This window comes from Babylonia areolata, chromosome 1 (assembly GCF_041734735.1).
Source record: "Babylonia areolata isolate BAREFJ2019XMU chromosome 1, ASM4173473v1, whole genome shotgun sequence".
In the NCBI taxonomy this organism is placed as follows: Eukaryota; Metazoa; Mollusca; class Gastropoda; order Neogastropoda; family Buccinidae; genus Babylonia; species Babylonia areolata.
This window is the reverse complement of record NC_134876.1, coordinates 71,471,244-71,484,137: the sequence shown is the minus strand read 5'-3', so window position 1 is coordinate 71,484,137 and position 12,894 is coordinate 71,471,244. Positions and strand designations below refer to the sequence as shown.

General features: G+C 40.7%; 1 protein-coding gene across 1 annotated transcript in view; it reads right to left on the bottom strand.

Moving 5' to 3' along the window:
- LOC143286845 (neurobeachin-like protein 1) overlaps positions 1-12,894 on the bottom strand; it is an 86,496-nt gene that overhangs the window by 52,126 nt on the left and 21,476 nt on the right. The window contains exons 16-25 of the mRNA XM_076594682.1: positions 12,077-12,213; positions 11,237-11,369; positions 9,335-9,454; positions 8,153-8,444; positions 7,791-7,873; positions 6,809-6,898; positions 5,085-5,262; positions 4,173-4,306; positions 2,300-2,456; positions 1,727-1,829 (exon numbers count right to left, since the gene is read on the bottom strand). Coding sequence (XP_076450797.1) covers positions 1,727-1,829; positions 2,300-2,456; positions 4,173-4,306; positions 5,085-5,262; positions 6,809-6,898; positions 7,791-7,873; positions 8,153-8,444; positions 9,335-9,454; positions 11,237-11,369; positions 12,077-12,213 — 1,427 coding nt within the window. The remainder of the gene's footprint in view (positions 1-1,726; positions 1,830-2,299; positions 2,457-4,172; positions 4,307-5,084; positions 5,263-6,808; positions 6,899-7,790; positions 7,874-8,152; positions 8,445-9,334; positions 9,455-11,236; positions 11,370-12,076; positions 12,214-12,894) is intronic.

Sequence of the window (12,894 nt, the reverse complement as noted above, 5' to 3'; positions counted from 1 at the left end):
GCCAGGCCTGTGATTTTGACTCATGCACAAGCTGAATTTTCCTACAGTCTATTAACACTCAAAACCACTCACCATCTGATTTAAGAAGAAAACAGGTATGATTTAGCCTGTCGATGCTATGAGTAATGAAAGAAGCTGAATGACTCTTCACTTGCTCCAGTTTTCTTATTACCTGTGACACACTCACGATTAACACCTGTCTGATTTAAAGAAAGTGAAGACACTATAGTTCCCTGTCTTCATAATAATGATAATGATAATAATCACCATAATAAGATAATCTATATTGTGCTGCATCTTGTGCAGAGACAAATCAAAGCACTTTCATACAAGTCATTCACATGCATGCATAACTCTAATTTAGGGGGATGGAAGACAAACTTAAAAACCATACATGTAAATAAAAGGCTGGAGAAATTGTAGACTGAAAAGAGGTGGTGTGGGAAAGGGGTATTATGTAAAGCAGAAGGTTTAACTCTCTCCATACGAACGGTGAAAGAGACAACGTTAACAGCGTTTCACGCCAATTACCATCATCAAAATATTGCAAGCGGAAGGCTCTTATACTGAAGAGGTGAATGTTAACAAAGAATACCACAATTCTGATGATGGAAGCTAAAGGTTGGGTCATTCAGACACCCACTGGACATCTGAAGGGTCTGTGAAGAGGAGAAGAGAGGACTGGCCGTACTGAGTGAGTTAAGGGCCAGACGTGAAAGAGCTGAGTGCAGAGATTTGATGAGGTGAAAGAGGGAGCTCGTTCCAAGTATAAGGTCCTGAACTGGAGAAAGAGGGGTGGGTGACTGTGGAGTGTTTGAATCTTCTTCTTCTCACTCAACTCTGTGATGAGTTATTTGGGTGCCACACAGAAGACCTGTCCACAATTCCGTCAGGTCTGTCGGTTGTGTGTCAAAGCCTGGGTCTCTCTGCACATGGTTTTCACGTCCATTCTGCAATGTTGCCAGTCCATCACTCTCTGTCTTCCCTTCTGTCTCCCTCCCTCAACAGTTCCTTGGAGGACTATTTTATCAAGGCCGCTGGATCTTGTTTCCTGAGCCATTTGTTTCAGCAAGACCACAGGATCCTGTTACATGGCCATACCAGGGTAGCTTTCTTTTCTCAACTGATGTCAGCAGATCTTCGTAAGGTCCAACATGCTGCTTGATGGAAACAAGAGTGGATCTAAAGCTGATCGTAGAGAGCGAGGTGGGGTAAAGAGGTCAACACAGTCACAGAGATACAAAGGGACAGATTCGCTAATACATTTATATCAAAGACAGCTGATCTTGTACTTCATTCTGTGTGAGACAGAAAGCCAATGGAGAGATTGCAAAAGACGAGTAATGTGCTTCTTCACTATGGGAGGTGAAGGTAGCAACCTGGACTTCACATGAGGTGCTGTGCATGTCTGTCTCTAGGAAATCAACACAAAGTACAACCAAAAAATCTGCAATTTGAATGGGGCTGTGAAAATCAATATACTTAAAAAAAAGAAGTTCTCTTGCACTCTAGTAGTACGGGGATGCCTCTCTTACCACCAATGATTATTCACAATGTGAATGGCAGTCTTCCAGCCAGAATAGCTTACATACATGTGACAGTGTCCAAAACAGTCTGACGCAGTGAGCACAAATTCTCTTCCCTTACAGTCTTTTCACTTATTCAGTAAATAACCAACAGCAGAAAAAGAATGATGACAGACATATGACTTGACATGTCAACTTACGTGTAGTATGCCCTGATGACATCCAGAAAAAACTGCACTCCATATTTTTTCCTGAAGAGCTTTTTGTCATCTTTGATGATTGTGGACAAATACTGAATGTGACCTGCACAAATAATTCATAAACAAAATGTACATAATAAGTTGTGTATTATGTACATGTACATAAATTGTCATTTCAACATGCTTATGTAAATTGGATATCAAAGTCATGTTAAAGATAACCTATGCATGTTTGCCAGTGACCTTATATGCATTTCACGGTATGGTATGGTATACCTAACAATGATATTTGCATTATCACAACCAGCAGACATTAAAACATACAAGCAAGCTGTCCAATATTCAACTGCCAGACATACACAGAAATATGGATATCAAATTCATGCTTCCTTAATTAAAATGTTTAAACAAATATAAACATATCTGTATATCAAATACATGCACATATATGCACACATAAGCTTTACACACACACACACACAAACACACACACTGCATCTTGCTATTGTTAAACAGTTCAGTACAAGATTCCAAATAGCAATGAACAATACAAACAACGAACCAGTGACTTACCAATGCGCACAGGAAAGGCACTCTTGCTCCACACCCGGAAATCAAACAGGATGTACTGATAGAGATGATTGGTCAATGTTTTACTTGTGGCCTGAGAAGCCTCCACCAACAGTTGAACAGCCATTAGAACATTGACATCGATCAGCTGTGGGCTCACCTAGATAAAAAGGAAAAATCACCATCACTCTTTTGCTTGGTTATGTTGGGAAAGTGGAAAGAAGAAGACAACAGAAAAGAAGACAGTTAGTGTGAGAAGGAGGGGGTGAAAAGACACAAGACACAGATAGAGAAGACAAGTTTATTACATCAAGAGGCTAAACAAAACCCAATCTATTACTATATGGAATTTAAAATAACAATATTTTACCAATCACAATCATTTTATGTGATACAAGTTTGTTATGTCAAAAAGCCCAATAAACTGATCTTGAAGTATGGAATAAACAAATCAAACATACTTTACCAATCAAAAGTATTAGATGAAAAAAATATAAAGCATTATACCATTCAAAACAATTGAATCATCAATATCATACAATGTACAATGGATCAATACATACTGCTCCATTCACCTTCCATTATGAACCCCCACACCTCAATTAAGTTTCGCCTCAGTCTTCTCTTCCATCACTTTCTATCAATCAGTTTCAGTTCAAGAGGAGACACAGCAAGTGCACTGATCCATGTATATAAAACAACATCTGCTTTGTTAAAGATTAAAAGAAAGGGTGGAGCAAATAACAATATTTTACCAATCACAATCATTTTATGTGATACAAGTTTGTTGTGTCAAAAAGCCCAATAAACTGATCTATGCAAAGACCCAGGCTTCGAATTAAGTGGGTGCCCGGGTGCAAATGCTACAAAAAGTTGGCTCGGGAACGCAAAGTTTCTGTCGAGAGTGCCCAGTTGGCACTCAAATATTGATCGAGGTGAAAGAAAATTAATTAAAAGATACACCAAGAAAGCAAGCTTGAACGCTGTCGACCGAAATGTAAAGTGTCATCTGCTGCAGCTTGCTTCATGGAGCATCATCTTTGCATGTTCACAATCGGATGTTGATGTTCATGGCGCACTGGCGATGAACAATGTTTCTCATCTTCAGTGTTAAAAGATCAGGCCCATGGATGCGGTTTTCCAAACATCAACGCAAATGCAAATTATAACTCAATCAAAGATTTTGTTTCATTTTATCATGCTGGCATCCAAAACCACAACTGGGTACTCAAATGTTTTGTCCAGAGTGCCCATCTGGCACTCAAAAACAAAAGTTAAATTTGAACTTTGAAAGGCCCAATTCACTGGTCAGGCTTATCAATCAAATAGTAATGTATAACTGTCTTGTCACAAAAGCTTTCTCTGTCAAATTCAGACTGCTCTTCTCAGAGACAGCAAGTCACCACACTGCAGTGCTACCCATATAATATATATATATATCTATATATATGTGTGTGTGTGTGTGTGTGTGTGTGTGTGTGTTCATTTTTTTCTGTTCACAGGTGCATTGGTTTTACTATCAAAGTAGATTTTTCTATGGAGACACTCTTTCTGATGCCACGTGTTCTGTTTCACATCCATAAACCAAGGTCCCCTGTGCAGCACACACTTGCTGCACTGAAAAAGAACCCATGGCAATGTAAGAGTTGTCCTCTGGCAAAATTCTGTAGAAGAAATCCGCTTTGAAATCCACACAAATAAATATCCATGCACTCAAGGCCTGACTAGCTTGTTGGCTTATGCTGCTGGTCAGGCATCTGCCTAGCAGATATCATGTAGTGTACATGGATTCAGTGTAATGTCTGAATGCAGAGGCACCTTGAGAAACTGAACAAGAAACCTGCAGACAGAGGTGTGCGGGGGACAAGAGTTGTACCTTCTGCAGCAGAGCGCCCACTGTGGCGGCACCCTGCGTTCTGATGAAGGTGTCCTGGTTGACAGGTTTAGTCTGCAGCATGTGACGCAGCAAGGTGAGGAATGCCGCAACCTGGTTCTGCTCCAACTTGCTGTCTGATAACACACACACACACAGAAACAAATGTAAACACACACATGTACACACACACGTATACACACATGTATACACACACACATACATACACAAACATGTACACACATATACATATAGACACACACACAAACACATATATATACACACACACACACACTCTCTCTCTCTCTCTCACACACACACACTCAGACATGCACACCAACAAATAAAATAAAATTATGTTACGTTTACTTATGAAATAGCCCAGCTCACAGCAAAGGAGCCATTTTCAGGGCATGTAACCTGTCAATCTTAGAGAGAGCAATATAATGTTAAAAGCGCAATCAAAATAATGTTAAAAAGACCAGTTCACCTACATATTATTCAGTCCACATGACACACACAAACACATGCACCCATACACAAAGACACACACACACTCACACACACACATACACAAACACAAGCATGCACATACACACACATGCGTGCACACACACACACACACACACACACATATACTCACACTCATATACACATCATGAAATGGAAATGCCATATTTGTGCGGTCAACATTGTGTTCACATATCAAAGGTACAAAATAAGTTTGTAAGATTTTTAAATCAATTGAAAACTAATTTTCACGAAAGAAAAGTCATGAGTTTACAGATGACATTTAACCACGAAAATGAAAAGGGAAAGATACACACACAGACATGGGTGTGCAAATTGAACATATTCCTGAGCACACATGCACTCACATACACCAAGCAAAAAACACACACACAGATCACACACCTGCATAAGAGCTGCTTTTGAGAACCACCCATTCATCCCCGGAATCAGAGGACAAGAGAGGCTCATTGGCGACAGGTGTCATAGGAGTTGGGACAGGTGTAGGCACAGGTGCATCAGGATCCACCTGCTCCAGCAGTGGGAACAACACCTGAATGCCTCCTACACAGTTGATGGTGTCCTGCCCACATCACATCACAATTTGAATTTTTTGTGTGATTTGTTTGGGTGCCCCATAATTTTGGACATTTTGGGTGGGTTGTTTTCTCTTCTTCTTCTTCTTCTGCGTTCACTCGTATGCACACGAGTGGGCTTTTACGTGTATGACCGTTTTTACCCCGCCATGTAGGCAGCCATACTCCGTTTTCGGGGGTGTGCATGCTGGGTATGTTCTTGTTTCCATAACCCACTGAACACTGACATGGATTACAGGATCTTTAACGTGCGTATTTGATTTTCTGTTTGCATATACACACGAAGGGGGTTCAGGCACTAGCAGGTCTGCACATATGTTGACCTGGGAGATCGTAAAAATCTTCACCCTTTACCCACCAGGCGCCGTCACCGTGATTCGAACCCGGGACCCTCAGATTGACAGTCCAACGCTTTAACCACTCGGCTATTGCGCCCGTCGGTCGTTTTCTCTATTTCAGTGATGATGAATGATAATGGGGGTGGTGAAGATGCTGCTATGGGGTCCATTTAGGTTTGAGACGATGGGACAAGGTTGTACTCTCGTGATATATACTGGAACCAACCAGGCTGAGAGATACATACACCTGCATTGTAGGTCAGGAAATCTGAGCAACACTCCCAAAGACACATACATTAAGTTGATGACCCTTGGCTGTGCGGTCCAGGTATTCCCATCTGAGTCCACAGCACACTCAACTCTGGGTTTGTTTTTGGCCACTGGCTTATAAAACCCCACATCTGATGGAGCTTGGACCGGTTGTCAGTCCACGTCGTTAACCTTTTTGCCAAAGCAGCTGGTGAGAATTTGCTTTGATAACTCAAGATTAATCCAGACCTCACCTGGCTCACATCTTCAGCATAATGATCAAAGCATGCTGAGCGGTCTGCTCTGAAAATGCTAGTTACATAGTTCAAAATGGAAAAAAATAGTTAATATTTCTATACATCTTCTCCAAATTTGCTGACAGATAAAATCTAAGACTTTGCACAGTGATGTCAACATTTGTCTTTGTGAGAAAAACATTTATTATCATTGGACTTGAGCTATAAAAATTTGTGTATTGTCAGATAGTAATAAAAATGCAATGCTATTTCAGAACTAACCAATACATATATATCTAAAGCACACTGAAAGTTCCAGATTTTTGTCTATATTCTTGAAATGTAATTTTCTGCATAATAAAATGGCAACCCAAATTTAAAACAATATCTAACAAAAAAGTACTCAAAAACCATTCAGACCCCAGTTACCCTCAAGCTTCAAATATACAGACAAGTTATTATACAACAACATCTAACAAACAAATCTTTTCTTGTCACTAATTAAGTAAGGAAGAGAAGAACTTTGAAAGCCCCTTTGAATGTGGCAGTCATTCATGACTAAATAAACAACAATCATGCACACAACCTACTACCAAGACTTACATCCATGGCTTTAACACACCGATGACATTATTTTGCACTGGTGACTTGCAAGCCCCCCAAGCAGTGAAATGCATTCAAAGTTATGAAGAGCCCTGCAGTGCACTGACCTTGATGTCCCAGGCAATGCACTTCTCCCCAGAGAACTGCCCATGGTTCTGATAGGGGGACAGGTCTGCGCACACATGGTCTTTACACGCCTGTTGTGAGCATACAAACACATCCGACAATGGTCTTTACACGCCTGTTGTGAGCATACAAACACATCCGACAATGGTCTTTGCACGCCTGTTGTAAACATCGCACACACATCCAACAATTTTCAAAAACAGGTGACAATAAAAAATGGAAAGTATTCATGCCAAAAACAATGCTGAATGCTCTGCAAAGGCTGAACAGGCTACTTTGTGTGTGTATGTGTGTGTGTGTGTGTGTGTGTGAGAGCAGCCGAGTGTGAATGTAAATGAGTGAGAGAGAGAGAGAGAGTTTGAGTAAGCAAGCGAGCTATCAAGTAAGCAAGCGAGTGAAAGAGAGAGAGAGAGAGTTTGTTTTGTTTTTTGTTGTGTGTGTGTGTGTGAGAAAGAGAGAGAGAGAGTTGATTTTTATGACATATGTTGATTAAATTAACATTAATACAGTTTCTTGAAAAATGAGCAAGCGAGCTATCAAGTAAGCAAGCGAGTGAAAGAGAGAGAGAGAGAGTTTGTTTTGTTTTTTGTTGTGTGTGTGTGTGTGAGAAAGAGAGAGATAGAGTTGATTTTTATGACAGATGTTGATTAAATTAATATTAATACAGTTTCTTGAAAAATGTCTAATTTTTCAAGCATCCTGTTGAAATACACAATATCCTGTTTGGTTTTGTTTAACAGCCATTTTTTTTGTCTGCCTCATCATCTGCACAATTTCAGTGGCATTACTCCCAAGCCACGCATTCCATGTCCCCCACACACACCCCAGGTTCTTCTATGGAAGTCCCAGTGATGGCAGTCCACAGTGAACAATCAATGTTAATTCTCTTTGTCAAAACACAACTAAACCAAAACAAAACAGCACCGCCATCAACACAGACAGCAGAAAACAACACAAACAAACCTTGGCGCTGTATCGGGCCAACAGTTTAGCTGAGAGCTCAGCAAGATCAGCATCGTCTTTGAACACAGTGATGTCATTAGGCCCTGAAACAGATAATATATATCACTCAATGCAAACTGCAAACAAAAACTGAACAAAGCATTTATCACACATTAGAATCTTAACACTACTTTTTTTTTTTTTTTTTTTTTTTTTAGAATAAAAAGACACCATTTACAGTGCAGTATATTTTTCATGTTACCTACTTATCTTTGCAGAAGCGGACTCCATATCTTGGCAGCATAAATAAGAGTGCACATGAGATTTGCAGCCTATGAAAGACGGAAGAGAAAGTGGAGGGATAAAGCTTCATGAAAACTGACCTGACATATTGAGAGCTCTGAACTGGGCTGGCTGCACCACATCACTGAAGACGCAGACTGTCGACATACGCCCATGTAAGGTGATGGGCGGTCCCCAGTAGTCATCCTGAGCGCCAGTCGTCAGAACTGTGACACCCACAGCAGGTGCAGGGGAGTTCTTCTTGGACCCCCCCCCAAACATGGCTTTGAGCGGAGAGACAGATGTTTTCTTCTGGTCCAGTTTGCTGTTGTTGTCAGAATGCATCTCTGTGTAGTGTGGGCCTGGGGAGCCGATGCGTAACGTGGAGAAAGGCTGTGCAGAACAGGAAAATCGTTATATATTTTCTCAAATCTATCTTTATTTTTTCATTCAATAATGTACAAATATATGACAGTTGTGTCTGACAATAACCACTGTGCAAAACAGGAAAATTGTTATATTTTTTCTCAAATCTATCTTTATTTTTTTCATTCAATAATGTACTAATATATGACAGTTGTGTCTATTACTACTGTGCAAAACAGGAAAATTGTTACATTTATTTTCTTATGTATATCTTTATATAAATTTTCATTCAATAATGTATGCATGACAGTTGTGTCTGACTATTACCATCAGAACAGCAGAGGAGGCAACTGTTGTCCTGACTATCCTGGCTGGAATTTGATTATTGTGGATAGTGTCTTGAGCATTCACACAAAAACAATGACAAAACATGTGTTTTTCTGTTGCATATTTCATGCACATTCTGTTGCACTTTGCAATCTTGAAAAGTGCAGAAGGAATATGTGGAGTTAAAAACAACAATCCTATGCTGTTTATCTGGAATCCCACCCACCTAGGCCTGTTCTTCAACGGTCCCAGCACTAGCAATCCACTGGGAGCTATCAATGTCAGAGGGCTAAGCACAAATACATTGTGGTGTTTCTGTGCTGCCCCTTCAAATACAACATATACATACGTAATCGAATACAAAATATACACACCTGTTCAAATTCAACATATACACAGTCTGACACAAACTCACCAAAGGTGCTGAGGTACTTATCCTCACTGAGCAAATGACCACACACAGACACAGACACACAATCAAGATAATGAAACAGGCAAGCCAAAATAAGAAAAGAAAAACACTTCAGACAACAAAAACACAAATGCACAAAACAGAAACATCACAGCAGACAGAACAAAATGGATATCACCTCAGTGAGAGAGGGGAACTTGAAAGGTGTGGTGGACTTCTGTCGGCCATCAATGTACACCATGACCTGACTGTTGGTGAAAGGACGTCGAGCGCCTGTGTGCACCACTCCCACAGAGTGCTGAAACACCCAGACACCTCTTTCAGGGGCTGCCATGCTTATTACATGATAACAATACCACACAGTGCTGAAACACCCAGACACCTCTTTCAGGGGCTGCCACGCTTATTACATGATAACAATACCACACAGTGCTGAAACACCTCTTTCAGGGGCTGCCATGCTTATTACATGATAACAATACCACACAGTGCTGAAACACCCAGACACCTCTTTCAGGGGCTGCCACGCTTATTACATGATAACAATACCACACAGTGCTGAAACACCCAGACACCTCTTTCAGGGGCTGCCATGCTTATTACATGATAACAATACCACACAGTGCTGAAACACCCAGACACCTCTTTCAGGGGCTGCCACGCTTATTACATGATAACAATACCACAGAGTGCTGAAACACATCTTTCAGGGCCTGCCATGCTTATTACATGATAACAATACCACACAGTGCTGAAACAGCCAGACACCTCTTTCAGGGCCTGCCATGCTTATTACATGATAACAATACCACACAGTGCTGAAACACATCTTTCAGGGCCTGCCATGCTTATTACATGATAACAATACCACAGAGTGCTGAAACACATCTTTCAGGGGCTGCCATGCTTATTACATGATAACAATACCACACAGTGCTGAAACAGCCAGACACCTCTTTCAGGGCCTGCCATGCTTATTACATGATAACAATACCACACAGTGCTGAAACAGCCAGACACCTCTTTCAGGGCCTGCCATGCTTATTACATGATAATAATACCACAGAGTGCTGAAACACCCTGACACCTCTTTCAGGGGCTGCCGTGCTTATTACATGATAACAATACCACACAGTGCTGAAACACCTCTTACAGGGGCTGCCATGCTTATTACATGATAACAATACCACACAGTGCTGAAACACCTCTTTCAGGGGCTGCCATGCTTATTACATGATAACAATACCACACAGTGCTGAAACACCCAGACACCTCTTTCAGGGGCTGCCATGCTTATTACATGATAACAATACCACACAGTGCTGAAACACCCAGACACCTCTTTCAGGGGCTGCCATGCTTATTACATGATAATAATACCACAGAGTGCTGAAACACCCAGACACCTCTTTCAGGGGCTGCCATGCTTATTACATGATAATAATACCACACAGTGCTGAAACACCCAGACACCTCTTTCAGGGGCTGCCATGCTTCTGTCTTTAGGAAAATCACACAATAATAATAATAATAATGTGCATTTATTTAGTACTTACCATGCTGCTCTAAGTGCATTCAACAATGAATCCAGTATGAATAATATGAGGAATATTATCAATTAAGTTACAAACTAGCTAAGAATACTATTTTAAAGGGAAAAAAAACAAAAAAGAGAGAGAGAAAGTGAGAAAAAGCTGAAAACATCCAGTTTAATGCACCAATAAGCCATTATTGTACAAAATATATATATATATATTGTCCATGGGCTAAATCCTCTATGCTATTATTGCTATAATAATTTGATGTCATTCTGTAAACTTTCTGCTGCAAGATACATGGTTATAATTTGGAAGATTCCAAGGATAGAAACTGAAGAGTAACGGCCCTTGACCTCTGTCACGCATAAACAATCTCACTCCAGGTCTTGATAATATTAGCCAATCAGAAATAAGGAATGCTAGTAGCTGCAACACAACATCCAAGGTCTACCACACAAGCAGACGGACAGTTGCTCTGCTTTACCATGCTTGTAAGACTGATCCTACCTATATCATGTGAGAAAAGAACACCAAAATCTTACCCACAAGCCGTCCTGGAGACGTGTGTCTGTGACTGTCAGTGTGCAAAACTCCTTTTTGTTGTACACCGCTATCACCAGGTCATAGCTGGGGGTCAGGAATGCTTCCAGGCCATTGTTGGACCCGTCACTGAATCTGTTGAGGAAAAACAAATGACTGCAATAACATGTCTCCAAATCTAACTCACCCAAATTACAAATGAAAATGCAGAATTGAAACACCACAAATAAAAAGTTTCAGAAACAGTAGGAAATACTGGAAGAATCAATACTAGAAGCACAGAGACTTTGAACACAAAACTGACATCTTTTTCACACCAATACTATTAATAAAGAATAACCTATCACAGATATATATATGAGAATTATATAGGGCAAAATGAACAAATGTAAGAAAAAAAGAGAGAAAAAACAACAAAAAACAACCCAACAGCAAAAAAAAGTCACTATCACAGTTAACATGTTTCAAGAACTTTGTATTGTATTGTATTGTATTGTATTGTATTGTATTGTATAATTCTGTCACTCTGTCACAACAGATTTCATTGTACTGCACTGCATTGCATTGCTTTGTGTTGTATGGCACTGTATGGCACTGTATGGCACTTTATTGTACTGTATTACTCTTTTGTCACAACAGATTTCTCTGTGTGAAATTTGGGCTGCTCTCTCCTGGGAGTGTGTGTCACTATAGTGCAACACCACCCTTTTTTCTTTGTTCTTTTTTTTGTCTTTTTTTGCGTGCAAGTGTATTTGTCTTCCTATCACAGTGGATTATTCTACCGAATTTTGCCAGGGACAATACCACACTGAAATTTACTGATACAAAACGGCACGACGTACATGTACAGCTGTCGTCTGAACGTCTGATGCCCCATCAGTGTGTACTTTCTGAGGTCAATCTCCGTGTCCAGACAGATCCACGCGTGGAAGGAGAAGGCAGGACCCGGCCATTTGCGTACAGCGGGAAGCGCGATGGACTGACACAGACACACACACAACACCCTTCGTGTGACTAGGGGTACTCACTGACACAGACACACACACAACACCCTTCGTGTGACTAGGGGTACTCACTGACACAGACACACACACAACACCCTTCGTGTGACTAGGGGTACTCACTGACACAGACACACACACGCAACACCCTTCGTGTGACTAGGGGTACTCACTGACACAGACACACACACAACACCCTTCGTGTGACTAGGGGTACTCACTGACACAGACACACACACAACACCCTTCGTGTGACTAGGGGTACTCTATTCACAGTTTTAATTCAGTTTCAGTTTCAAAGATGTGTCAGAGCATGCGGACAGATCCAAATACACTATACTGCATATGCTGTTCAACAACAAACAAAAAAAAACACCCAAAAAATTACACTCAACTTTAAACACAGATTACACAGAACTGAGAAAGGAACATGTCACACGAGGTGAGACCAGGAACGATGTATTTACAATGGTAAATGACTCTGATAACACTCTTGAGAACAAATTAGCTGCACCATAAATGCCAAGTCATGAGACCAAAGTCAACTCACACAAACTTGTGCCTAACCCCCTTCACACACACACACACTCTTTTAAGTCAATGTAGATAATCTATAATATAGTCAAGTATCTGATATCAAGTCCTTTCCCACACAGCAC